The sequence below is a fragment of the Bos taurus genome, chromosome 10, assembly GCF_002263795.3.
Source record: "Bos taurus isolate L1 Dominette 01449 registration number 42190680 breed Hereford chromosome 10, ARS-UCD2.0, whole genome shotgun sequence".
In the NCBI taxonomy this organism is placed as follows: Eukaryota; Metazoa; Chordata; class Mammalia; order Artiodactyla; family Bovidae; genus Bos; species Bos taurus.
The window spans coordinates 28,745,382-28,770,400 of record NC_037337.1 but is presented as its reverse complement, the minus strand read 5'-3'; the positions used below and the strand labels follow the sequence as shown (position 1 = coordinate 28,770,400).

General features: G+C 43.4%; 1 protein-coding gene and 1 non-coding gene across 2 annotated transcripts in view; both read left to right on the top strand.

Moving 5' to 3' along the window:
* RYR3 (ryanodine receptor 3) overlaps positions 1–25,019 on the top strand; it is a 558,656-nt gene that overhangs the window by 516,075 nt on the left and 17,562 nt on the right. The window contains exons 75-92 of the mRNA XM_015473104.3: positions 892–998; positions 1,398–1,449; positions 2,433–2,489; positions 3,724–3,823; positions 3,974–4,053; positions 5,515–5,591; positions 8,107–8,180; positions 8,436–8,453; positions 8,874–8,954; positions 9,410–9,498; positions 10,447–10,575; positions 13,512–13,616; positions 15,369–15,450; positions 16,108–17,441; positions 19,517–19,575; positions 20,701–20,872; positions 22,120–22,206; positions 23,428–23,628. Coding sequence (XP_015328590.2) covers positions 892–998; positions 1,398–1,449; positions 2,433–2,489; positions 3,724–3,823; positions 3,974–4,053; positions 5,515–5,591; positions 8,107–8,180; positions 8,436–8,453; positions 8,874–8,954; positions 9,410–9,498; positions 10,447–10,575; positions 13,512–13,616; positions 15,369–15,450; positions 16,108–17,441; positions 19,517–19,575; positions 20,701–20,872; positions 22,120–22,206; positions 23,428–23,628 — 2,904 coding nt within the window. The remainder of the gene's footprint in view (positions 1–891; positions 999–1,397; positions 1,450–2,432; positions 2,490–3,723; positions 3,824–3,973; positions 4,054–5,514; positions 5,592–8,106; positions 8,181–8,435; positions 8,454–8,873; positions 8,955–9,409; positions 9,499–10,446; positions 10,576–13,511; positions 13,617–15,368; positions 15,451–16,107; positions 17,442–19,516; positions 19,576–20,700; positions 20,873–22,119; positions 22,207–23,427; positions 23,629–25,019) is intronic.
* On the top strand, positions 12,175–12,234 carry MIR2285AS-1 (microRNA mir-2285as-1). Its single transcript, NR_162233.1, has one exon. It is a non-coding gene; the product is annotated as a microRNA mir-2285as-1 (primary transcript).

Sequence of the window (25,019 nt, the reverse complement as noted above, 5' to 3'; positions counted from 1 at the left end):
ATCCTTTCTTGCTCATTCTCTTTCAGTTTCTCTTTATGCACATCTATCTTTTCATACATTCCTGTCAGCGAGAAAGACATTTGCTTGATTTCCCGTTTCTTGATTAGTGTGAAGTTGACAATGAGCATCATTTCAACCTTCCCCTTCTTCTGAACCATTCACACAACCTATGTAGTTCTCACCAATTTACTGAGTATGGTCCACCCTGCTGGTTCTACCACTGCTGGGAAGTCAACTTATTCATCTGGCATCAGCTGCTATTTCTGTAAAAGGAGACAGAGAAAAGACTTTCTCAGAGGAGAAACTGCAAGGCTCACAGCTCCAGGATAGCATCTCTCAGGGACAGCAAGATTTTCAGGGTAAAGGTTGAGTTCAGGAAAGAGAAACATTTCACTGGGTTCAGTCTAGGATAGTAGTAGACGCCCAGATGGCCCCAGTGCTTTGTAACTCTTGCCCCACCCCCATTCCCAGCCCAGCTCTCCAAGAGAAATGTCAGGTGTTGGTGGAGAGATACAGCCTCTTCGGTACTCTCCAGGGCTTCCCTCCTGAATGCGGGTGCCCAGAGCTTGCATGAGAGTTCTGCTGACTGGAGTCTGGAGCGCCTCCCCTGCAGTCAAGCTTTTGCTTTTCCTTCCATTTTGTTTTAACCCAAAATTGCAATGTTTATTTAATTGGCTGAAAAATATATTTATATATATATATATACACACATTTCATTCCCAGACCTTGCACCCTTAGGGCTTCTGTCCTGAAATAAACGTGTGACGTCGTGGTTCTCTTTGTGCTTTGAGTTGATGCGCTCTGTGCCTGGTGCTTCGCCTTTGTTCGCATGCGGTGGTATGCCACGTGCTGAAATTCATGTCTGAAACCTATCTGCCTCGGTTTGTGTAGAAATCTCCCAAGGTGGAAGAGGAGGAGGAGGAAGAGGTGGAAAAGCAGCCAGACCCGCTTCATCAGATCATCCTCCACTTTAGCCGCAACGCTCTCACGGAGAGGAGGTCAGCACCCTGGAGCATCCTGCTCACATCCCAGGCATGGCTGGGTCCTCCCCACGCTGTCCTCCCCAAGTGGCAGTGTGCACAGAGCGGGTGCCAGATTTGAACAGCCCTCCTTGCTGTCTTGTTCTTGGCCATCAAGAAACCTCTAGGGGAAAATACAGAAACCATAGCCCTAGCTTAACACTGAGTCTGAAGATGAAGCAGCCTGAAACTGGAACTTCATCCCTGAATTCCGTGTCAAGCCAATAATGATTCTGATTTTCAGAGTGGTTTCTAAGAACTGGGGTGAGGGAGGAGGGCTTCTAATTAATTCACTGGTATATTAGGATTTATATGCCTCCCAGTCTTTTCTACTGTGTCCAAAGTCGGTCTGCTAAATATTTCCTCCATTCTTTCCAGCAAACTAGAAGACGACCCTTTGTACACCTCCTATGCCAGCATGATGGCCAAGGTACACTTGGTTTACTTCCTGTCATTGCAGTCTTCCTGCTTCCCTTTGACCTTTTCAGGCACATGGAAACTGTCACATTGAGCAACTAGCCTGGAACTTGGGTCATGGTGTGGGCTCCAGGCTTTGCACAATTCACGTGCTCTGCAGGCAACATTAGTAAACTATTCTACCATCATCCTATGAAAACAATGCTTTGCAGAAACAGTGGGGTCTGGTGCCTGGGTTCACATGATGTTTCTCAGCCAGCTTCACAGGGTTCAGACATCTAGATCATCCTCGAATTTTCACTTGATGCTCAGAACATGTCCAACAGTTCAACCATGTCCCTAGGTGATGGAAATCCAGTACATTTGAAAACAGGCTTAGAAACTAGAGGAAGTAACTAGTGTTCTAGAAGAGATGAAGTGACCAGAAATGATGTTTCTAGGTCACATGGGGTCAGTGGCCTCTGGAATGCCGAGTGATTGAGCGAAACTATTGCTCCTCCGGTGGGAGCACTTCCTGTCGGGCAGAGATGGGGTTGTGTGGGGAGGTACGGGAGCACCCATTTTTCTGGCAGGTGCTCCGTGGGGACACTTTGGGATTCACATCCTGGCTTTCCCTAATCTTATGGCCAAGCCTCTGACTCATGTTGAGAATGGGCAGGTTCTTTGCACTCCTATCTCTCGATTTACACCAGAATTTTGCAGAACTCTCTTAAGTAGGAGAGTTCGGGTCTGTGGTTAAACCAGGGATGTCCCCTTTGACTCGGCGTTCCCATTTCTCTTTTCTGAACTCCTTGGTAACCACAAAGGTGGTATTTAGAGTAGAATGTTGCCTGCTGGGATCCGAATGTTCTCAGTTTCACAGAGTGCTGAGGTCCAGAGGCGCCTGTGAGTTACAGCCCGTCCCCTGCCCTCACACAGTAGAGCAGAGTCCTGTTTACTAGGCCCACCTTTAACCTGACTGTTTGCCTCCTCCTCTCCCGGCTGCGTGGAATCCAGAGCTGTCAGAGTGGGGAAGACGAAGATGAGGACGAAGACAAGGAGAAAACATTTGAAGTAAGTTCTCACTAAGCTTGAAGCCAGCCAGGAGGGCCTTCAGGGGTGGATGCTGGCATCAGCCATGCAACTGGCCCACCATGTGTGTCAGGCAGCAAGGACGCCAGTCAGCCTGGATGAGCGCACTGGTGTGGTCGCGTCTGTTGGCCTCATGAAAGGTAGCAGGCAGCCAGTCAGCAGACGGTCCTTCAAGTTTGTTCTTGTAGGAAATCTCCTACATCAACCCAAGTATGGTAGCAACAGGGGCCATGGAAGGGCACGTGCAAACATTCAAAAGTGAAAATTCACAGCAGTGGAGACACTGGATGGTTTTTGCACTATTATTCTGTAAATGTACTTAATGACGATCTTGATTTGGGGCAGTGTGGGACCCTGAGTCTCTCAAAATAAAACTCCATTAGTTTACTTGTACTGTTTTATAGACGAAATATTCAAGAGCAGAAGTAAATGAATACAGGGGTTTCTCTGGTGGTCCAGTGGCTAAGACTCTGCACTCCCAATGCAGGAGGTCTGGGTTCAATCCCTGGTCAGAGAGCTAGATCCTATATGGTGCAACTAAGACCCAGGGCAGCCAAATAAATACATATATTTTTTAAAGTAAATGGATACAGTTCTGGAAAATTTTGGCTTCTAGCATCTCACATTTGTTAAGTGTGGTCTGAGCTTTCTGGATAAGTAGGCGTATGCTGTGCTCAGATGAATTCCAGCTGAGCCCTCAGCAAGTTTTCCTTTATAACATTGAAAACAAACCATTTTAGTCTGAGGTCACTGTTTTTTTTTTTTTTTTTTTGGCCTATGCTGGGTCTTCACCGGGGTATGTAGGTTTCTCTAGTTGTGGTACATGGGCTTAGTTGCCCCATGACATGTGGGATCTTCGTTCCCGACCAGGGATTGAACCTGGTTCCCCTGTTTTGGAAGGTGGATTCTTAAACACTGGATCACCAGGGAAGTCCCTGAAGTCACTTTCTATAATCATAGTGTCACTGGAGAATGGACTGTGTTTTGTACTTATCAGTACAGAATTAGAAATTTCAGCATCAAAATGTGAGTAAATTATAGATGGACAGTTTTGGAAAAGTGGGTCGCATCTAAAAATAAACTTCCAAGATCTGTTTTGTTTGAAATTACGTGTGTTGCCTTCCTAGCAGAGTAAAGAGTCTCTCTCTCAACTCATCTGACTACAGTGAATTCTCTGGGGGTAAACACATCCCCTCCGCCCTGCTATTTTTTCCAGGAGAAAGAAATGGAAAAGCAGAAAACCCTCTATCAGCAAGCCCGGCTGCATGAGCGTGGAGCCGCCGAGATGGTCCTTCAGATGATCAGCGCCAGCAAAGGTGATTGCAGAGACTTGTGCGTGGGTCCCTTAACTAACACTGACATGTCACCCTGTGACATGAAGTCATTATTAAGGAATCTGGATAAAGCCCAGTAGATATGATTTACCCTGTTTCCTCAGTGATTCCACCAAATCTTTACTTCGACAGGTGAGATGAGCCCCATGGTGGTGGAAACTCTGAAGTTGGGGATCGCCATTCTGAATGGGGGCAATGCCGGTGTGCAGCAGGTAATGGGGGCTCACAGGAGGTGGTGCAGACTTCCTGGGGTATTTCCAGTTAACAGCTGTCACATTTTGGGGAAGAGAGGTTGACTCTGCTGCATGGATGGCCACCAAGAATCACCTTTGCTGGAGTTCTGTCCTCAGTGGCCAATTACATTGAGTAGCTGAAATCAGATAAGACCAGGACTGGGAGTCTGCAGACAAACATGTGCTTACTAAAGAGGGGTCATCTAGGGTTCAGAAAGAAAAACATTACATTTGTTTTATCATTAGGTGATTTTCTGCAAGTTATACTCTAGAGGAAATTTTCTCAGCCTTTGGTTTTTATTTCAACACTTTCATTTATTAGTTGCCTTACTGTGAGCAAGAAGCTTGATCAGTTAAGTGACATTCATAACCCCACACACTTGTTTGTTCAGTCATTCATATTCAGTCATTCATATTAACAGCTGCTTAGTGATCACTGACTATGTACTAGGGCCAGGCTCTCTTCTATGGGTAGAGGATGTAGCAGTGGATCATGAAAATAAAACTCCCTGCCATCATGCATTAAAAGAGAGAACACACAGAGATATATAGCAGAGTGCCTGGCGCATGGAATTCATTCAACCATCTGACCTGGAACTGGCTACAGATGACAGACATGCAGTAGTGTCTCCTGAGCACTCCAGGCTCTAGCTAAAAATAAAAGCATCTGTGTGCACAGGAAAATGAAATTTCAAAGACTGTTGGCATTCCCAGGGCCTTTGAGAATCTCCAAATCCATAACTACCACTATTGCATATAATTTTTCTCAGGCTTTAATTCATCGCAAACCAAATTTCTCATTAAGAACTACCATTTCAGAGGCACCCCTCACTTTCTGTTCTCTTCCATCACCACTCCATCAGTTGACTTTCTTACAGAGCCCTTTAAAAAAGCTAAGAAGATTCTTACTATGCCAGACCAAGTTCCTAGCTTGCCAGTAACAGAGAACAGAGGAAACAGTCTCTTTGTGAGAGATACTGTGCTCTCAACTAGCCTCCTTACTAGCTAAGCTCCTTCCTCCAATGCATTAAACATTGCATGAGCTGTTCAGATTTTACCTCAGTAACCATAAACATTACTAGAGCCTAGTCCTAGAACCTGTTCCAAAGAGAAGAGGCTTCAAACAGTAAATCTTTGACGTCAAAGATCTACCGTACCAACGGTGTAGATCTATCAACACCAGTGGACCTTGGTAAAATAAAACATCTGCCCTGAGAGATTCTGGTTCTTTAAGTAGAGAGTGGGGCTCAGGCACATGAAAGGCTTAAGTCCACAGGTGGAATATTTTCATGCTTACCCAGGGTTACAAAACCACCTCCTGAATCTCACTTGGTGTGCCTGAATGATTGGGAACTGCCATCTGTCCATCGCAATGAGGAGGGTCGATATTTGTGCCAGAGTTTTCATTGTTTTTCCTTTTCAAATGTGTCTCCCTTACAGAAAATGCTAGATTACCTAAAGGAGAAAAAGGATGCTGGGTTCTTTCAAAGTCTTTCTGGTCTTATGCAGTCTTGCAGGTAAATATGGGAAAACCACCCATGGCAGTTTTTAAAAATTATTTACTGTTCAGGGAAAGGGGCATGGGATGGGAGAGTGCCACATAAATAAACTGGCTTATCGTGGACTTATTGAGAAAAGAATACCTACTTCAGAAGAGGATGGGTATTATTCCTCTAGCCTTCAGGATTACCTTCAAATAGCATTCAGAAGGGAAAATGTAACACACACACACAGAGGGGAACATGTAACACACACACACACACACACACACACACACACACAGAGCTTACCTCTCTACATCTGTTTAGTGTTTGAATTGCCCTTACCTCCTTTTTTGTTATGTTGCTTTCTTTGGAGCTGAGTGTGAGTTTCTCTTATTAAACATGTGTACTCGTAAGTCAAATTAGCAAAGAATGGAAAAGAAGAATACTCAGTGTGACTCAAGGCTCTGTGTTCATGAGATCCATTAGGTACTTTGTTCATCTCTATCCTTAACAATTCTTTGAAGAGATATTTAGTGGGTACATATTTTGACAGAGGTACATCCTGATGTGGGAACATTTTGACATTGTCTGAAAAATGAAGCATTAAACTTTCCATTTATATTACCCAGTTGTGTAAGCCTCCCCTCTGACAGATGAACAATAGGTAACCAAAAGTCATAAGGTTACCATACTCGCTCGTTTCAGAAACAAGCCAGCAGTCTAAGAAAAGTGTTCTTATTCTTCAACATTCATATATATATTGAATCATCTGCAACTCATTCCAAAAGAAGTCAAAGTTATAATTACCTAGCTCTTTTGCTTCCAAATAATAATTCTTAAAATTGGAACATTGGTCCAGTTGAAAATTTGGGGGATGGACTTTTTACTTGGTGAACTTCATAATATTGCTAGTCATATTGGATTGGGTAAATATTGTACCCCGGGGTTGTAGGGAACATATCTGAGCTTCAGTACAATCCCTTGTGTTCAGCTCCATTTTCCCCTCACCAACAGCCAATTCGTTTATTTCAGGAAAAGAAAATGTAATATTGCCAGACCTGACTCACTGAGGATAAAATAGTACATGTGGACTCAAAGATGGCAAAAATCAAGGCAGTTCAGTTCCATATTGCTCATGAAATTCTCAGTTAAATTTCTGAGTTCCCTTAGTAGTCTGTAGCACTTAATATTGCTAAGCTAATTTATAATGATGTCTTAGAGGGATAGGTGACATACTCTTAAGAGGCCAACTGAGTCCTACCAGAACTTTTAAGATATTTTAATGGCTTTTTGCTGATTATAAAAATAATACATATTTGTAAAATAGTGAGCCATTCAAGAAATTAAATTTTGAAATGGGTATTTTGGGATGGAATAAAGGTCAGAAATGTCTGCTACACAGATTGTCTCCTGAATCAGCAGTGATGCTTCAAAGCAGCTATGTCCAAATGTCCTGTGTCCATATTCTCCTCCCAAAATTGAAGGATGGTGTTGTATTATTTTTTTAAAGACCTGTTTTACAGCAGGATCTGGGAAAAACCAACACGAGGGCAATAGGAATTTTCACTTCCTCTGTAAAATTTATCTAAATTCCAGAACATTATGTGACTCCCTAAAAGGGGGAGAGGGGTGCTGGATTTTTCCCTCGAGTCTTTTCAAGGCAACAGTCATTTTCTTTGCCCAGTCGTTAAAGAAAGAGGGGAGTTTACAGAATCTTACTGGACTCTGCCATAGGCTTCCCTAAGGTCTATATTCTTGTGAAACTTTGTGGTCTTAAGTTCTATGAAATCATTCATACTGTGGAAAGAGATAGACTCTGTTAGAGAAACAGAGTGAGCCTCAGTTGGAAATCATATGGTCCTTATCCTCGTGACCACAGCTTTGTGGTTGACCTAGGGGTTCCTGGCTAAGCAGGGTTTGGTGGTGGTTGTGACTGGGAAGGTTATGGAAGGTGAGGACCAAATGAAAGCCAACTTGTCACAGGTTCAGGAACACATAGGGACACCATGGCCTCTCAAAAGCATTATCTTGGCTACTATTGGCTCCTGAAGCATAGAGTAAAGGAGGTGGCCCTTCAGAATCTGAAACTGTTGCTCTCTCCATGGATATTTATCCTAAGCACTAAAAGCCACAACTCCTTGTGTTTCTCAGGAAAAAAAAAAAAAAGTAGATGAATGTGGGAAGAACATGAATTAGAGGAGGTTAAAGTAACCTTTCCCTTAAGAAATCTTAGATACAGGTTATTCCTTCTTTATTTGGAAAGCCTTTCTAAATCTTCAACCATAAGGAAGGACTCCAACTGGACAAACAATGACAGTCACTGTAAGTGTGTCTGAGCCCTGTCCTTGCGTGTGTCAAGAGCTGTGAGCTCCAGGCACTGCTTGTCACAAACCCAGAGAACCGTTAGACTCAACTGCACTGTAACGTGTAATGTAATTTATGGTAATACAAGGACAGGATATTCTTAGTTGATGGCTACATTGACATTAAAAACCCATTTTCCCAGTGTGCATAGCCCTGAACCTTGTTTTCTTTCGTCTGTTACAAGTGTCCTTGATTTGAATGCATTTGAGAGGCAGAATAAAGCTGAAGGCCTGGGGATGGTTACTGAGGAAGGAACACGTAAGTAACTGACGAAGGTGAAGGCTGCTCTCTTTCCGATTAAAATCCTGGTTAACTATTTATGGTTAGAGTTCCTGCTCACTGCTACGTAACCTCCAAGGACTTGCTCCATTTTAGCAAGATGTTTCCATCCGTAGTTTTGATAAAACACATCCAGGCTGATGTGTTCACAGAACCAGTCTTAGCTAAAGACACTCTATCTTGACATTTGTGGTTTTCTTACTCTGTGTTCTTCTGTTTTTCTCTTTTCACCAGTCATTGTTCGTGAGCGTGGTAAGTTTGAATCTCTGGCCTGAGTTCCTGCCCTGTGTGTGAGTCCTAAGGGATCTTATTTAATTGGCCCAGCACAGACACATTTTCGGCTTGGTGGTTGCATGTTGAGTTTAAGTCAGCAGTCTGTTGTTTAATTAAAGAAGTGTCTTCCATCTTCTAAAGCATGGGTTATGGACTGTGAACCGTTACTGCCAGCAGCCTAGTTGTTTTCCTTCCAAATGCATCCCGGGGCTGATAATTCTAGCTTTGTTGGGCATTGCCTCAGTTCCAATTTAAATTGGCTTTGTCACCATTTATCCAAAGTTCCCTTTCCACACAGCTCTGACACAGTTCCTTTAGCATTTTTGCAGTCATGTGTATCCGAAGGTATTCTGTGTTGAAAAAGCAAACAAATGCTTGCCCGTATTCTGTGTTTTCAAGGTGAAAAAGTACTCCAGAATGACGAGTTTACACGAGATCTCTTTAGATTCCTGCAGTTACTTTGTGAAGGACACAACAGTGGTAAGTGGAACACATTGATTCGTCAAGGGAAAACAACATTCAGGTGCAAAATTATGATTCATTCCGTGTTGCCACCCTTAACACAACCAATTGCTAATTCAAGGACAACAGTTAATCCATTCCTCGATTAAAAAATGCTATGTAACATGAGCTTTAAACTTCATGGCTAGTGTTATTTAGTGCCATCCAGGCTAAGTTGCTTCCAGAACCTTCAGATGTTGAAGTTAAATTCCTACCCCTTGCTGTCAAGTTCCTCAGAGTTCACGATGTCCAGTTTCTGGTGTCACTGGGATGGGTGGGCTCAGGGTGGTGCTCTGACCACCTGCCAGGACCCAGACAGGGTGCCCTTGTCAGCCTTTCCACATAGTGTGTCTCTTCGGAGCTTAGCCGAGAGGGTAAGACTTGCTCCTCAGGCATGACAGGGATGAGCTCTGACCCAGCCCTGGTGTGCTCAGATTTCCAGAACTTCCTGAGGACTCAGATGGGCAACACCACCACGGTGAACGTCATCATCAGTACCGTGGACTACCTTCTGCGTCTGCAGGTGAGTGGGTGCTGGATGGCGGCTCTCCTCGTGTACACTTCTAGAAGCTAAAGACAGTTACAGAGGCCAGCGATGACTGAGGGTACGGTCCAGCCTGAGTGCAGAAGATACTGGAATCCATGTCCACACACTCATGGGAAATCAAATACCTAAATGTGAGTTTGAAGACTGACGTGTTAAGAGGGAGCGGTTAAAAACGAAATCTATTATAACCTGCTGGTTTACTTTAGTTTAGCTGGTGTAAACTTAGCCACAGTGCCCCAGAGCTATAAAACAGCCTGTGAGTGAAAACAGACTTTCACTAGGAAAAAGAGATACAAAAAGGATGGGAAATGAGTTTACAAGTTCTTAGTGTTCAGACATCACTTGGTTTAATTGTTTGAAGGAAAATCCAAATAATTTCAAGAAGATCTACACAAACATAAAAAAGGATTCTTTTTTCTCTTTGCTAATTACTCAGCCTGGTTCTGCCACTTGCCAGTTCATGACCTGGAGCAATCTATCAAGCCTTCTTGTGTTCCATTCTCCTCATCTATAAAACGAGGAGTGTACTGTCTTATTGGGTGGTAGTAAAGATGAAGAGGTTTAATACATGTAATGTGCTCAGAACAGTGCCTAGTACTGACAGTGCCAGCTAGTATGTTGCTGAGTATTTGGGTGATCATATTTATCTTTAATGTAACATTTTGCATTGTGAATAAATTGTCCTATAACATGGTCACCCAGCTCCGGCTGAACACTGTCCTCTCTTTCACCTGTTCTTTCCTGCAGAGGGGAAGTATCTGTACTTGGGATCAGATGTCTCTGTGTTTTTTCATAGAGTCCCAGGCTCCTCTCATAACAAAGTGGTCACGGAAATGTAGGATTCTCTTGTACTCTTCCCGAACACGAGATTAGCTTCACTTACTGATATGTGAGACATACTAAACTCTCCTTGTTTGTTCTTAGGAATCAATCAGTGATTTCTACTGGTATTACTCAGGGAAGGACATCATTGATGAATCTGGACAGCACAATTTTTCCAAAGCCCTGGCTGTCACCAAGCAGATCTTCAATTCTCTTACAGAATACATCCAGGTATGTGCTACGAAATGTTTGCTTACAAATGAAGGGAACATTTTTAACATTCCCATATTCTGTATTCCCTGCACATGTGGACTGTGGATCCAGCTCTAGCACTGACAGTATTTCTTATATAAACAGGAACCAATAGTACCTACACTCTTGTCACACTTGATTTGCATTGATCTAGTTAACATTTCGGAGAAGGCAATGGCACCCCACTCCAGTACTCTTGCCTGGAAAATCCCATGGACGGAGGAGCCTGGTAGGCTGCAGTCCATGGGGTGGCAAAGAGTCAGACACGACTGAAGCGACTTAGCAGCAGTAGCAGTTAAAATTTTGCTTTCCCTCCTAGACTGAAATTTTTTTGCAGACAGAACATTTCTTAGGTGTTTTAAAATTCTTCATTTCTGGCATGTGTGGCACATCATAGGTGTTCAGTTAAGCATGGAAAGTGAAGCAGAGAAATAATTGATAGTATAGAGGAATAAAGGGACAAATGATCTTATCTTGAGCCTTGATGTTAAAAACAGAATTCATGAGAGCCTACTCATTTGTCAGAAATCAGCTATATGGAAAAGGAACTTCAGAAGCACATAAACTAAGTACAATGAAAGGCAAATCAACAGGTGTATTTCAGGGTGAATGTCTACACCTTACAGCATTTTCTATTACATCTTACAGCATTATGTATTCATTGCCTGCAGTGGTCTCATGAAAGGAGTAGAGGACGTCCTCAGGCATAATTTGCTGTAAAATCAGTAATTATATCATGGTCCTCTGTGATGGAATCTAAGATTTTTTTAAGATCTATATGATGAGCCAACTGGCACCCTCAGATCATATCTGCTCACTGAAATAAACACAAGACTAAGATTTGAAAAGAAGAAGGAGTTCCAAAAGAGATTGATCCGTCTTTACTCAAGGATTGTAAAAAGATAGGGAGATACAGCTAGGAACATGTGACCAATCTGAAGTTTCACAGCATGTGAACTACTTGTGAAGATCATTGAGCAGATTGACAAGCATCTGATTTGCTCTCTGCAGAATCTATCCTAAGCTCCAGAAAATTCCATGGAGCACTTAGCCCAAAAGTAAAAGAAGATTCACCCTTATTTGGGGTGAATCTGAGATTCTTTAGCAATCAGTTTTATTTCAAAAAAGAATCTAGAGGCGTCTTGGGATCGCATAACACATGTACATGAACAGTGAATTTTAAACATGCTTACTTGATTTTCAGGCAAAATTTCTCCTGCTCACCTCTTCCCTGGGAATTCAGCCAAGCCTTTTCTAGAACTTGATACTAGAACACTAGTATCAGTGTTCCTTTTGAATATTGATTGTGTGATTTGGAGAGTGATTAAAGGGTAGAAAAATACAGGAAGAAGCATAAGGAACATAGGCAGAATGTGGCAGAAGACTCAGTGTATAAAAAATACATAAAATAGTCTCATTGAAGAGATAGAAAGATGCTGGCCTAAGAAACTTTGGAAATGAGAACAGTCTGAAAGACCAAAGGCAGGAAGAACTTGACGTAAGCAGTTTAGGTGATGAAGTTTTTCCCATGTGGGTATGTGTTAATAATTCTGAAACCGTACATACAGTGGGTTGGCCAAAAAGTTCGTTCAGATCTTTCCATATAATTGTATAGAAAGCCCTGAATGAACTTTTTGGCCAACCCAATATAATGGAAATGAGCCAGGTTTCTCACTGATGAGCAAGCAGAGGAGACTAGAAGATCCCTCTGGGAATGAAGGAGAGTTAGAGATACCCATATGCTAAACTCATGTTCATCTTAACATAGATATAAATGGTTACATATGGAAATATTTATGGATATGTGTACATATCTATTTCTGCTGCTCTGTCAGCCAGAAGGACCTAAAAAAATGATACCCCAGTAGCAGCAAATACAACTAGAGCCCAGTTCTTGGTTCCTAATACCACTCTCCATTGAAAGGAAATAAGGCTCCTTAGAGAAATGGCTGATTCTAGAACTAGAGCAAGAAACATACAAGATGAGCCTGGAGAATCCTGTAGTGCAAGAAAATGCTAAAAAATAATGGTGGAGGTATGTCAAAGGGATACAGGAGCCAACTGAAAGAGATCCCAATAGCCAAAATTAGAAAACTTAGAGCTACAAAATAATGTAAATAAAGTAATATTGAATTATAACCCATAGCATAAAATGAATATGTGAAGCCCATACTGATGTAAATAAATGCTAAATAAATAAGAACAGACAACTCTCCATTCAGAAGAATTCTAAATGATTTATTTTTAAAAAGAAAAGAAACAGTGGTTCAATAATGATCTTCAAAAGTAGGGAAGGTTATTAACAGAAAATGCAGAGTGGTCATCAAGTCATCCCTGTTTGGCTTTCAGAAAAGATAGAAATGATATACCTGACATATAGGTTAATGATAAGAAAATACTAAAAGTAGTTTAACATTCATAATTCAGATTTTTTTTTTACTTGAGTAGATAGCCATGTGGCCATCATATTTAATGAGTAGCTTTGCCTGCAGACAATGGAAACACATGGGCCTCGTTTTCAAATTGTGCTCCTTGGAACCCTGGAGCTCCTCAGAACCCCTCCTAGGCCAAGGTGGGGGGCTGGAGTTGGCAGGAGTACCCTTCAGCCCTGTTTCAACCAGAACATTTACTTTTAAAATAATGTTCTTTAACATAAGAACAAACACTAAATAAAGTCTCTGAAAATCACCACACTGTGAAATTCCTAGTGACTTTTCCTAGAAATAGGATCTTAGGATGGGTTGGGGGGTGGGGTGCACACAATGGAGTTGGGGGAGAAGTAATAAGTAACCTGGGAAAATATTGAGCTACAAGATATGTGACATTTGGAAAGAGCTGATGTCAGATGCCCTTACTAAGGCAAATTTCAGAGCAGCTTGTGATGCTTCAGTGAGACAAGAATGTCCTCTCCCCAGGGCCCCTGCATTGGGAACCAGCAGAGCCTGGCTCACAGCAGGCTGTGGGACGCGGTGGTCGGCTTCCTCCATGTGTTTGCTAACATGCAGATGAAACTCTCCCAGGTACTGTGGCCTGTTCCCCGTTCCCCATGTGTCATTGATGTGAAATGCTTAGTCAGTCCCCACCCCCTGGTCTTCCCACTGTGGATGTGGCTGCTTGACCACCTGCCTGGAAAAGCCAAGCAGATCAGATCTCATTTGTAAAACGAGGGCCTCAATGGGAGATGGGAATGAACACCTCCTGGGGGGTCCCAGACAGGCTTTTGCATGAACACAGCTTCCTCCTTTGTGTTCTTCCCACCTACCCTTTCCATCATTGCCTCAACAGTTGCTTTTTATGGCGCTGATCCCCTTTGCTTCCTTGTCACTGTTTCACAGGTTATGAACATGATCCACCACCTTGTCTGATCTGTCCAGTGTCTGCATGTCTCTAATTCACATCTCCCTTCTCTCTCAACCTTTGCTGCCCCTCCTCCCCACCTCTGCCTTTCCTTCTCACTCCCCATCTCTCTGGCAAGATGAATTGGAATCACTCAGAGCATTTATTACGAACAAATACATGTAGTGTCTGTAGTAGTTGGTCACCTCTCTCCATGGCAACACATGCGGGAGAGCTTTAGGATATGTTTCAGGCTGATTAGAGTCACATCGGCAGCATTCATGTAAATAATGTGTATCTAAAATTGTCAAGGCTGTCACATCTGCCTCTCCTTTTGGAATGTGCTATTTACCCCTTTCGTTTTTCCCCTTTTGACTCTGGCCTTATGGGAAGATAGAGTTCTTGGGAGGGCTGCCAGTTTGGCAGTCATACATCCACTGCTGTGTCAACCCCACAGGGCAGTGTGGTGCAGAGTCCCTAGAGACAAAATCCTGACCCTGCCACCTCCTCTTGGGTGTCTTCCGGGAAGTCACTTCCCCTTTCCGGTTTTTACTTTCATCATCTAGAAAATATTGGGAGTTAGAATAGATGATGACCTCAGAGGGCTCTTCTAGCTCTAACAGTCTACACTTCTGTGATGTTTTGTGGATATCTGTGACACCCTCCAAAGGTGGGAGGAAAGCCTTCTGAAATCTGAAGGGCTAGCTAAAGAACTATGTCCTGGTGAGAGAGCATCTGTAAAAGAAGTGTGGCCCAGAATCCATATTTTTAATCTCACCCTCAGATTCCCCACCTCAGACCTTCCAAGGGTTGTTTCCCTTCTGTGACACAGGTATCAAACCCAGAGCCCACTTGGCAATGCCCTTCTCTCCCATGCTGAAATGAAAACCAAACAGACTGGTATCAAAACCATCCGGAGGAATAGCCTCAATGATACAACATTTTAAGGGACGAGTGGTACCCAGATCACCACCGATTAGAATTAGGAGAACCTAAATTAAGAAAAAAAAAAAAAAAGGAGAACCCATTTGGTGATTGGAACCTTGATAATTTAATTGGATTGCAATAGTATTCCCCAAAAGCTCACCGGTAATTCTTCAGCATGAAAAATGGCAACCTAAGCTACTAGAGATACCTAACGGGTCTTTGGTGGATTGGGTTGTTCAGTAGTTTTGGACAATTGGTGTATCTGACATGTTGTGCTAATAAAAGGAAAACTGTAAAGGAACTCTTCTGGATGAGCCCTGTGACAGCGAGCCTCCTGATGCTACAAAGAGAGGATGCTAAGATGTCCGCTTCCACCATGAGAAGGGAGCTCATTCTGGAGATGGACACAGCCTTCACCTGACCCTCCCAGAGCAGGCTCTCCTTGCTCGCTGCCCTGTATTTTGCTGAGGGATCAGATAGCTCAGGGGTATCTCCTGTTTCTGTTCTAGGATTCCAGTCAGATCGAGCTGCTGAAGGAACTCTTGGATCTCCTTCAGGACATGGTGGTGATGCTTCTGTCCCTCCTGGAAGGTTGGGCTGTTTGGTATAACTAGGCATTCACACGACTGTCATTGGTCCGAGCACTAACTGTACTAATCACGCAGAGTATCCTTCTGGCAGGTCATGATGCCAGATGACATTGGTTAGAAAACCAAATTTTCAGAAACAAACAAAAGAAAATGAGTGAGGGGCACATGGCCTGATGGACAAAGCCTGAAACCAACTCATTTTGTATCAATAGGAAGCCAGAATGAACTGGGGAAAACCTCCAAGCTTTGCTCTTCCCTATCCTCTCCTCTCCCCATTGCTTTTCAATACATCTGGCTGCCAGTGTGTATGCCAGCCATCTAGTTGGGCACCCTCCTAGGTCTAAGGGGATTAGAGGGGCACCACTTATCCCTATGTGTCCCTGATAATCTGATAACAAAGCCACTGTCCAGGCCCCAGGCCAGGTAAAAGGCACTGGCGTGGCCATCTCCTCCTTCCCTGTGTTTCTTTCCCCCTTGGCTCCTAGTGGTGTAGTCTTTATGGCTTGCTGCTCCCTCCTACCCATTTCCAGATCATCATGGTCAGAAAAAGAGCTGACCGATTTGGGATAGAAGTCTTCTAAAAATATCTGCCTGACCAGTTCCATGATGACTTGGGTTTATTTATGTATCTGTGTGTCTTTTTGAACCTGCCTCACAGGGAATGTGGTTAATGGAACCATTGGCAAGCAGATGGTTGACACACTGGTAGAGTCATCTACCAATGTAGAAATGATCTTGAAATTCTTTGACATGTTCTTGAAACTTAAAGACTTAACCAGCTCAGACACCTTCAAAGAATATGACCCCGATGGGAAAGGAATCATTTCCAAAAAGGAATTCCAGAAGGCCATGGAAGGGCAAAAGCAGTACACACAGTCGGAGATAGACTTTCTCCTTTCATGCGCAGAAGCTGATGAAAATGACATGTTTAATTACATCGATTTTGTTGACCGGTTCCATGAGCCAGCCAAGGACATAGGGTTTAATGTGGCAGTGTTATTGACAAACCTCTCTGAGCACATGCCAAACGATTCTCGCCTTAAGTGTCTGTTGGACCCAGCAGAAAGTGTACTCAATTACTTCGAACCATACCTGGGACGCATTGAGATCATGGGTGGGGCCAAGAAAATTGAGCGTGTTTATTTTGAGATCAGCGAGTCCAGTCGAACTCAGTGGGAGAAGCCCCAGGTGAAGGAGTCTAAGCGACAGTTCATCTTTGACGTTGTCAATGAAGGTGGGGAGCAAGAGAAGATGGAGCTGTTCGTGAACTTCTGTGAGGACACCATCTTTGAGATGCAGTTAGCATCGCAGATCTCGGAATCTGACTCAGCCGACAGGCCAGATGAGGAGGAGGAAGAAGGTGGAGATTCTTCTTATGTGTTAGAAGTGGAGGGTGAGGAGGAGGAGGAGGAGAAGTCCTTTGAGTGTGCCTCTGCATTTGCCATGGCTTGTGGCTCAGTGAAGAGAAACGTGGCCAACTTTCTGAAGAGGGCCACCCTGAAGAACCTCAGGAAGCAGTACAGGAAGGTGAAGAAGATGACCTTCAAGGAGCTGGTGAAGGTGTTCTTCTCTTTCTTCTGGACGTTGTTCATGGGGCTCTTCCACTTGCTCTTCACTATAGTGGGAGGAATCATTCAGGTCCTCTGGAGCACAGTGTTCGGAGGGGGACTCATAGAAGGGGCAAAGAACATAAGAGTCACCAAGATCCTGGGTGACATGCCTGACCCAACCCAGTTTGGTATCCACGATGATGCTATGGAAGCTGAGAGGGCAGAAGTGCCTGAGCCAGGCATCGCCACAGAACTCGTGCACTTCGTAAAGGGGCAGAAGGGAGATGCAGACATCATGTCAGATCTCTTTGGACTCCACCCAAAGAAAGAAGGTGGCTTAAAGCATGGGCCTGAAGTGGGTTTGGGTGACCTCTCTGAGATTATTGGCAAGGACGAAACCCCTACCTTAGAGAGTACTGTCCGGAAGAAAAGGAAAGCACAGGTAAGCACGTGACTTGTTTCTATCACCTTTCTTTATCCCCAGAAAAAGACTAGCCACTCTACCTTTCAGTCAATACTGATACCAGTTCTCTAGGAGCAGACACTGTATTAGACACCAGCTCTTCCACGATGACCCTAATCTGATAATTTCAGCTTTGTCGTGTCTGCAGAGATGAGACTTAGATGGTTGTCTCAATGTCTAGTTGCTGAATGGTCTTCCAGTTTACACTGTAAGAGTTCAAACAGGGGGATCCATGACCTGCCACTTGCTTCCACACCTTTTCTTAGGTTAGTTTGCAAGGCACACAGGTTCATTCAGTAACTGAAAGAGTAGAAAACCAGGCATACCATAAAAGGAGACCTTTCTGATAAGGTCATATGTCTGCCGTGTCCTGGAAGATCCAGGTGTTAACATACAGTTTAGCACAGTGCCCGATAGTTTTGTCACACTGGGGACATTTTCATCCTTGTGCTGCCCCCACTATCCAATTTGGTCTTTGAGTCAGTGGACTAGATTGAGTGAATAAGATAGCAAGAATTCAGAGCCCTTTGGCCATCAAAAGTTCTGGATGTTGCAGCATTCAACTCACAGCATCATTCTAGCAGTAGAGTATGGAGCGAAGTGTGAAGAGATCAGAGCCCAAAGACAACCTTTATTCATGAATTACATTACTGTTTACCAAATAGTTGGTGTACACTTATCACTGTTTTAGGCTCTGGGAATACAATGGTGAATGAGAAATGCATTGTTCCTGTAATTTAGTGAAAAAGGTTGACATTGGACAAGTCAGTACAAGCATGGAGAATATTAGGAAGGAGGACCATCAGTGCTATGGAAATGTGTAGGAGAGGTGTGGAGAATCAAGAAAGGAAGCTTCAGAATCATAAACCTTCTGACAGTATTACTTGATGTACTCTCTTTTGCTCCCTGGTGTAACCCAGGGACTAGAGCAGAGTTGGAAACATAACAGGGACTCATTCGAGGCCTGCTATATGCCAGGCTGTATTCCTGGGATATGGGAACACACTGGTTAATAAGAGAGACAACATTTTTGCTTTCATGGAGCTTAACATCTAGTGGAAGAAGACATCAAATAAATAATTATCATTTGGAGCACATGATGAAATGAATGAACAAGATTGTGTGTTACAGAGTGATTATGGGCCCTACTATAAATAGGATGCTCAAGGTGCATCTGAAAATGTGTCCTCTGAACCAAGTCCTGAAGAATGGCAGGCACATCAAAAATGAGGACAGTCATATTCCAGGCAGAGGATATGGCTTGTGCTACGGTTCTGGTACAGGGAAGCATGTCTCAGGAAAGAAAAGGAAGTCTAGGTGTTTGTGTTGGAAATGAGTCAGATGGTACAGATGAAGATGGAGAGAAAGGCCATAGTCATAATGGCTTTAAAGGCCTTAGTGTGGAACTTGAGAGCTTCCCTGATGGCTCAGCAGTAAAGAATCTGCCTGCAATGCAGGAGCCATGGGTTCGATCCCTGGGTCGGGAAGATCCCCTGGAGGAAGACATGGCAACCCGCTCCAGTATTCTTGCCTGGAGAATCCTATGGACACAGGAGCCTGGTGGGCTCCAGTCCATAGGGTCACAGAGTCGAACATGACTGAAACAGCTTAGCACATGAAAGAGCTTGAATTTTATTTGCAGTGCCATGGTCATCCATCAGAGAGGGTAGGGTAGTGGAAGAGGATTGAAGACAGGGCAGGGATGCTGTCTGATGGAAGCGGGTTCTGGATTAGACCTACCATGACTTGTGTTCCATCTCTCCCTGACCCCATGGAGCAGTGGGACCACTGCCACAGGCCTCAGGCAATGTCCTAGCACAAGTTTTCTCTTTAGATTGAATAACAGCAGGGAGATTTTCAAGCCTGTAATCTTTGATCTCTCCAGAGCCATGTAATGTACAGCAGGACACTTACGTTCTGTGATCCTGAGAACTGCCAAAGCATAAAGAGAGAGCCGTTGGGATTTCTGACCATGCACAGTGGCTAGTGATATGGTTCATCATCATGAACATATTTATTTGAGGAAAGTTTAACTGATTGTTATTTTTGTCTAGGCAGCAGAAATGAAAGCAGCTCATGAAGCAGAAAGAAAAATAGAGTCTGAGAAGGCAGAGTAAGTTCCTGGTAGCTATTCTAATTGCTATGATTGATAGTTCTCAATATTATCTACTATTCTGTGGCTATGGTAAATAGAAAGCTTGAGTTCTATTAACAAAGGGAACAGATATTGTGCAAGCTTTGGATACATTTCTTTTTTCCTTTTTTATGACTGAGTAATATTCCATTTGTGTGTGTGTGTGTGTGTGTGTGTGTGTGTGTGTGTGTGTTTATCCATTCCTCTACTTATAACTTCAGTTACTTCCATATCTTGGCTATTGTAAATAGCGCTGCAGTGAACACTGGGATGCATGTATCATTTAAAATTATTGTTTTTGTTTTCTTTGGATATATACCTAGGAGTGGGATCGCTGGATCATCTGGTAGCTCTCTTTTTAGTGTTTTGAGGAAGCTCCATACTGTTTTCCATAGCGGCTGCACCAATTTACATTCTCACCAACAGTGCACAGGGGTTCCCTTTTCTCCACATCCTCAGCAGCATTTATTTCTGTTCTTTTTGATGATGGCCTTTCTGACAGGTGTGAGATGATAGCTCATTGTGGTTTTGATTTGTATTTCCCTGATGATTAATGATGTTGATCATCTTTTCATGGGTGGATACATTTCTTTTTACCCCAGACAATAAACACATTCTAATAATTGTGTTCACTTCACAGTCCAAATAGTAGATCAGGATTTCACCATCTGACCAAGCAAACGATCAAACTCTCACACTTAGCAACTTCATATAATGTTGATGATGGTGCTATCTATTGATAGTAATTACTGAATAACTGCTACACACCAGGCCTTTTGCTAAGTTCTTTTATGCAATACTTCATTTAATTCCTAACACAGACTTGAAATAGGTACTATTGGCAATTTTCATGAAAGCTTAGAAAATAAAAGACAACATTTCTGAAGGGGAAAAATTCGATAAGGCAAATTTCAGAAAGCTACTAAATTGTATATGTACACCTGTGACCATGACTTATCAAAGCAGGAAATCAAGACCTGAGATTCCCGGGCTCAGGGAATAATATGTCTCCCTCCCCTCTCAGCCCAGATTTCTCTTTAGTCTCCCTGTCAGGGTCAGGCCTCCCTCTGCCCTCTGTGCTGAGGGGCTTTGTCATTCCTGCAGCATGGAAGATGGGGAGAAAGAGGACACAGCCAAAGAAGAAGAGCAGGCCGAGGCCCTGTGGGCAGACGTGACCAAAAGGAAGAAGCGACGGTGTGGCCAGAAGGTTGAGAAGCCTGAAGCCTTCATGGCCAATTTCTTTAAAGGGCTGGAAATCTATCAGACCAAGTTGCTGGTAAGCACTCTGGCCCTGTCCCACTCGGGTGCGGGCATTGGCATGGGCAGACCTCAGAGAGGTGGCCGCCGACTTTGCTTACTTGTGCTTCCTCATCTTCCTCATCCCTCTTCCTTGCTCTTCTTGATTACCTGCTTGTCCCTTCTGTGTTGGAGGGAAGAGAAAGCGAAAGTGTTAGCCACTCAGTCATGTCTGACTCTTTGCGACCCCATGGACTGTAGCCTGCCAGGCTCCTCTGTCTATGGAATTCAGCAAGAATACTAGATTGGGTAGCCCTTCCCTCCTCCAGGGGATCTTCCCAACCCAGGGATCAAACCCAGGTCTCCTGCATTGCAGGCAGATTCCTTACCGTCTGAACCACCAGTTACAGGGAAAGGAAAAGGGGAAATGCAAGCGCTCCAGCTCCTCTGCCCTGCGCTCTCTCCAGGAGGGAGAGCGTTATGTGTGCCCTTGGGGACTGGGCCCATGCCAGTCAGAAACTTCAGAAGTAGTGAGATCATTCGGATGCAGAAAGAGCATTCCTGTGGTGTGGTAGGTTGTCATACTAGTTCTCAAAAGCTCTGTTACTCCACAGGTCCTCAGCCCAGCTTGTAGTATCCTTTCTCTGGTGAATTGCTCACTGAGGCCAGTTGCTAAAGGCCGGGACCACAGCCTCCCAGCACCACTGGTGGGAGCCTTTTCCACGGAGACTGAGCACTCCGCAAGCAGCTATACCATTCCTGTCCTCAAGTGCTGCTGTTTCCACTGGGCATGGGAATGGGGAGAGGCAGGGGAGCTCGGGCTGTGACTTTCAAAGGACAAGGACTCTCGGCCATAGTCTGGCTCCAGTTGGGGTGGGAGTTGCAGGGTTCTTTTGTGGGCCTAGATCACTCATAATTTCCAAATTGACTACTTCCTTTGCAGAGTACACACACACACACAGACACACACACACACACACACACACACAGACACCCTTCATAGCACCATTTGAGACCTGTGCTAAGGGTATGTTTAGGCATTTGGTTTTCTGAGCTTTAAATTAAGTAGGGTTCCCTTGAGCGTCATTTTAAGCAGTTTTTTAAAAAATCATCATTTTTGATCCCCCACCAAATAAGTCGTAAGGAGGCCAGGATTGTCCTGGATGAGTGGTTACGGAAGAGCAGGACTAGCCCTGTGTAGACCTCCTCTGAGACCCTCTGTGTGAGAGAGGGAAGCTCCCTCCCCTGCCAGCACTCTCCTACTTCTGCTTGTCCTTTTCTTTTCAGCACTACCTGGCCAGGAATTTCTACAACCTGAGGTTCCTTGCTCTGTTTGTAGCCTTCGCTATCAACTTCATCCTGCTCTTTTACAAGGTGATACTTCATTTGGGGGGCTATTTGCTGAATAGATTATATGCTTTTTTTTTTAAGTAAAAGGAGTTATGTTCTTAATTTAAGCAAAAATTCTAGTATCTAAGGAAATTTCTGAGACACTAGCTTCTAAAAAAGGATACTGTCTTCAGCAACGGGGGGGAATGGAGAGACAGGTTGCAAGGGAAGCCAGTTAGGGCACCATTTCAGTCGTTCAGGATTGTTCTAGTTGTTACTTAATTCTTCAGATATTTGTTGGATGTCTGCAATGTGCTACACCCTATACTAGGAGCTATAAGGTATTTCAAACTGAATAATAAATACAGTTATTTCTGTGAGGGATAAAACTAACAGTCAGCCATGATAGCTGACCCGTATGTTAGAACTATTACAAAGAAAGAATGAATAGAAGTTGGTTTCTGGATGTGGAGGAGAGGGACTCATCAAGATAAATGGAGATTTTAAACATTGGTAAGTGAATCTTGTCACTGTAGGTGCATAATACATGTTAGTAGAATGAATTAATGAACGTCATAGGTCCTGGATTCTTGACATAGTCTTTAACTGGTTGTTGTCACTTGCCTCTCCCCCTTCCTATTTAAAACAACAGATCTAATTTGTATAAAACATGCTCTTACCCACATCAGTCTTGCATTTGACAAATGAATGGCTTGCTCTTGCCCATGGTAGAAAAATGGAACTGTGTCGAAGGGCACGGTGAAGCCTGGCTTTAAACACATTGAGACTGAAGTGATTCAGACAGGCAGGCAGGTGCAGAGAGCCAGCAGGCAGCGGGATCTGCAGGGTGGCAGCTTCAAAGGCGCTGATCTGGGAGTCCCTGTGTGAGGATGGCTGTGACGTTAACAGCCCCTGAGAAAGAACAGAAATGTTTTGTGTGTGTTATGTGTGCACTTGTGCACACGTGTTTGGCTTAAGTCTCCTCCCAGGCCATAGCATTTCAAAGATTACCTCCTGCAGCAAAGGGATTGTAGAATATGTAGTAAGACTTTCGTAACTTTTAAATTTGGGGCTTATTTTCAAGAGCGAGGATTTGTGTCTTAAAAATATTGTTGGAATAAAGTACTTAAAAACCTTATTCACTCATCAGGTAATATGGAGTCACTACTATTTGTACAGCAAATGCCAGCAATATAAAATATATGGGGAGAGCCTAGTGGCAGAGGTCTTTCTGGTGTTTCTAAGAGGATGTGTATCTTGGACTAGGTCACCGAAGAACCTTTAGAAGAAGAGACAGAGGATGTTGCAAACCTGTGGAATTCCTTTAATGACGAGGAAGAGGAAGAGGCAGTGGTGTTCTTTGTCCTGCAGGAGAGCACTGGGTACATGGCGCCAACCCTGCGGGCCCTGGCCATCATCCACACCGTCATCTCTTTAGTCTGCGTGGTGGGCTACTACTGCCTAAAGGTAGGTTGCCAGGCACTCGGAGTCTAATCAGAGCCCTTGGGGAACAAGTGTGTTAGTTTCTGGTATACAACAAAGTCATGCATTCGTGTGTGTGTGTGTGTGTGTGTATGTGATTCATTCATATGTTCAATCATATATATGAATATATTCATATTTATTCATATATATGTATATATATACACATACACATGCACACATACATACACACATTTTTTCATATTCTTTTCCATTATGGTTTATCACAGGGTACTGAATGTAGTTCTTGGCTTTCTCTGCTTCTCCTCCCACATCATCCGTGAACCAACAGCAGTCACTGATTCTGCACTGTGCAGTGCTCATGATCAGCCTTTGCCATCTTCCTATCCTGAGTCTTTTATTTCCTCAGTGTTGTTTCCTTGTTTTTAAGCAGCAACTGTATTTAATATCCTGTGATAAAGCATAATAGAAAAGAATATGAAAAAGAATGTGTGTGTATGTATATATATGTATATGTATATATACATATGTATATCTGAATCACTTTGCTATATATCAGAAATTAACATTGTAAATCAACTATACTTCAATAAAATAAATTTTAAAAATAAAGGAGAGGAAAAGAGTAAGCAGTAACTCTTTACAAATCATTATCAAAAATTTGCCTTTTTGTCTTGGAAATACAGGAGCAGTGTGAGGGGTAGAGATATCATGAGATTTGAGAAAGCATTATTGGGAGAAACAGTCCAAGGTCTCAGGGACGTTGCCAAGTAACTAGTAGCTTCCCAGCTGATGAGAAGCCCTGGCTCTATCTGAATTAAGCTTTTGTGGCTTGTGGAGCTCTGACTATCCTGCCTTCTTATATCCTGAGATTCCAGTGGTATCCTCTGACCTTACTAAGTTTGTGTGTCTGGTGATGGTTGGGACAAGTGGGTTGTTTTCCCAGTATTTCCTGTGTACGTACCTCCTTTGTGGTAGGTCTTTATAAATGTGTCACCATTTCTAGGCTAGAAGCAAAGTCATAATTATAAGAGAATGGGAAGCAATGGTAGAGAACAAGTAAGTGTGCCAGGCAGGAGCTCTTCTCAGAAGGTACGTCAGGAAGAAAACTTCAGTAGCAAAAGACTGTATACAGAGCCCAGTGGATCCTCTCATTCTAACTATTAAACCATATTTCATTAACCAAGTTTCAAAGACATGAGAATATGACCCTAGCCATTGAAGGAAGTTGGAATTTTTACTGTGTTATTCCAGCTGTTCAATATAGTTGATTGAACTAGAATAGTTTATTGTCCTTTCTAAATCTTGGTCAACCTCCAGCCTGACAGTTTTAGGATACCTAACTCATTCAGCCCTGTGATTCATCTACATGTGGCCTTCTCACCAGCACAAGCCAGAAAGTCCAGTTTGTAGTA